Raw genomic sequence first — 2,661 nt, forward strand, 5'->3', positions numbered from 1 at the left:
CGGGTTAGGATGTTGATATTTAGAGGAAGTGTACTGAAAGGCTCTTAAGCCTATTATGTGGTAGCTCAGCTACAATTTACTGATTATGTGTCGCATTGGGTACTACATCAGAATTTAGGGATAGGTAGGTGTTTTAAACCCAACATGGTGTGTAGGGATGGACGGAGATAGTGTGTAGAGGCTGGTTAGATAGAACTCTGTTTACTGATTAATGTATATCTGATACTGTTACTATGATGGGCTTAGGCCCTAATGTATATCTGATACTGAAACTGAAATGGGATAAGGCCCAAATTGCTACTGAAACTGAAATCGGCTTAAGCCTAGACTGCATTTGACTTTTTGTTGTGATTGATTGTATAATTGTCTTTTGTGGGAATTACACACTGAGTTTACGTAAACTCACCCCTTTCTATTTTATCTGTACTGGTAATCCCCAGACTTAGACGGATCGGTGCAGCGGAGGACTCTACGGTGACCACATGTTTATTTGACAGTTTCAGTTACTTTAATGGTTTTTATTTTATATTTTTGATGTAATTTGGGACTGTTTACTTTCATTCAGGATTTTAACTATTTTTATGGATTTTAAACTGCAAAACTTAATGAAAACCCGATTTAATTAAAAATAGCATTTTCTTAAACGCGAACAGATTTCCTAAGCATCACGATTTTAAAAGCTTTTGCTATGGAATATGTTTTTCTTAAAATTAATCAAATTAACGAGAAAATAGTTTTGCAACTGACGGGTGATAAATAGAAGCTAATAAACAGAAATGGTTTTAACTGATAAATAAAATTTTTCACTCCATTCCATGTGACATCGCCAGATTCGACCATAACGTCTAGGCCGGGTTTAGGGGGTTTTATTTAGTGGTATCAGAGCCAGGTTGTAAAACTCGACTGTGAATTTTGGGTTGTAAAACTTGGTTTTTAAAGGACTGATTTTCAAATGATTTGAAATGATTTGATTAAGAATGTGGTACACCGAGTTTTCGGCATCAATCCTGTAACTATTCTAATAAACAGTTATGATATTATAGATAAACTATTCTAAAAACACTCTAGTTAGTGTATACTGAAACTGTAGTGAAACTGAAACAGATAGAGATTGTACTTGCGAAAAACAAACTCTAAATTTATGATACTGCTATGTATAAAACATCTGTTAACAAATACTAAAACTATAACTGACTTATAAAATTCATAATACAGATAAATCTGAATAGACATTAGCGCACGAGGTATCCGTGGGCGTGGTGCTAGAGGCCGAGGTAGAGGCCGTAGGGGGCCTCGAGCTGGGTCCTCATTCTAGGTAGTATACTGCATTTGGATACGAGTGAGACGTTGTATCACCTGCTACTGAGACTGGGTCTCAAGATTGTATGGCTAGGGACGACGCATTGTCTCAGGCTATGTTAAGGATACTGGATAGGGTCACTGGGCCCAACACTAGATCTGGGGGCCGATGGTCGGTTACGGAACAACTCCAGTCCAATGGAACTGAACTTTTTAGGGGTGTCACAGGAGTCGCCCCTAATGTGCCTGGGTATTGGATTGAGGTTACTGAAAGGATCATGGATGATTTAGACTATACATCTGAGAAAAAACTAAAGGGTGTAGTCTTGTTACTTCTCGATGAGGCTAACCTGTGGTGGCTAACCGTTAAGGAGGGCACTCAAGCTGATTGTTTGTCTTGGGAGTTCTTTAAGTCTGCCGTCCAAGGGGAGTATGTGGGTGCAAGTTACATTGATGGTCGTAGGCGTGAGTTTCTAAACCTCACTCAAAGAGACCGATCTGTGGCCGAGTATGAGGCCAAATTTTTGAGACTGAGCCATTATGGGCGAGGTATGGTGGCGTCGAAATATGAGAGATGTGCCCGTTTTGAAGATGGCCTTAGGGATAACTTGAGGGTACTGATAGCTCCACAGAAGGAGCTAGAGTTGTCTGTTCTAGTGGAGAAGGCGAAGATCACCAAAGAGGTTAAGCACGCTGAGCACCAAAACAGAGATCGTGAGAGGGGTAAGAACAAGAGGGATTCTGAGCCTTCGAATTCAGTACAAAGGCTTAAGAAAAAGGTCAGGACTGATGGGTCGGTTAGAGTTGGGCCCCCTGTTGCTCCTACTGGATTGCATCTGTGTAGAGATTGTGGTAGACACCATCAAGGTGAGTGTTTGAGGAGGACTAGGGCATGTCTGAGATGTGGGGCCCCTGAGCACCATATTCGAGATTGTCCATTGAGGGACGATCAGGTGCAAGCTCCGGGTTCTGGTACTGCATAGCCACAGAGGGTAGTCCAGCAGCCACCTAGGGGCCATCATCAGTCTAGGGGTGGTAATGGTATGGGCTGATGATAGAGAGCACTGGGCAGAGGTGCTGGACAGACTGAGTCAACGCAGCCTGCTCTGGCTTATACTACACATCACAAAAAAGAAGAAAATACACCTGACGTTATTACCGGTACGTTCTTAATTCATGATGTACGTTATTTTGCCTTGACAGACATAGGTTCCACACATCCCTATGTAGCAAGTACTGTATCTATAAACTTGGGGATTTTGGTTGAGAGTACTTTATAGTGATGTGATTGTACTAAGTCTATTGGGGCAATCGGTTCGAGTTAGCAAACTGTATAGAGATGTTTCGCTAGAGGTTCAAGGG

General features: G+C 41.6%; 1 protein-coding gene across 1 annotated transcript; it reads left to right on the forward strand.

Moving 5' to 3' along the window:
• Positions 1-1,385: 1,385 nt before the first annotated feature.
• Positions 1,386-2,282, forward strand: LOC108484935 (uncharacterized). The gene has a single exon (XM_017788816.1). The coding sequence runs from the start codon at positions 1,386-1,388 to the stop codon at positions 2,280-2,282; it is 897 nt and encodes a 298-aa protein (XP_017644305.1).
• The last annotated feature ends 379 nt before the right edge of the window (positions 2,283-2,661 follow it).

The sequence above is a fragment of the Gossypium arboreum genome, chromosome 6, assembly GCF_025698485.1.
Source record: "Gossypium arboreum isolate Shixiya-1 chromosome 6, ASM2569848v2, whole genome shotgun sequence".
In the NCBI taxonomy this organism is placed as follows: domain Eukaryota; kingdom Viridiplantae; phylum Streptophyta; class Magnoliopsida; order Malvales; family Malvaceae; genus Gossypium; species Gossypium arboreum.

Coding starts and splice junctions, on each gene's coding strand:
- LOC108484935 (XM_017788816.1), top strand. CDS start 1,386: ATGGCTAGGGACGACGCATTGTCTCAGGCTATGTTAAGGATACTGGAT.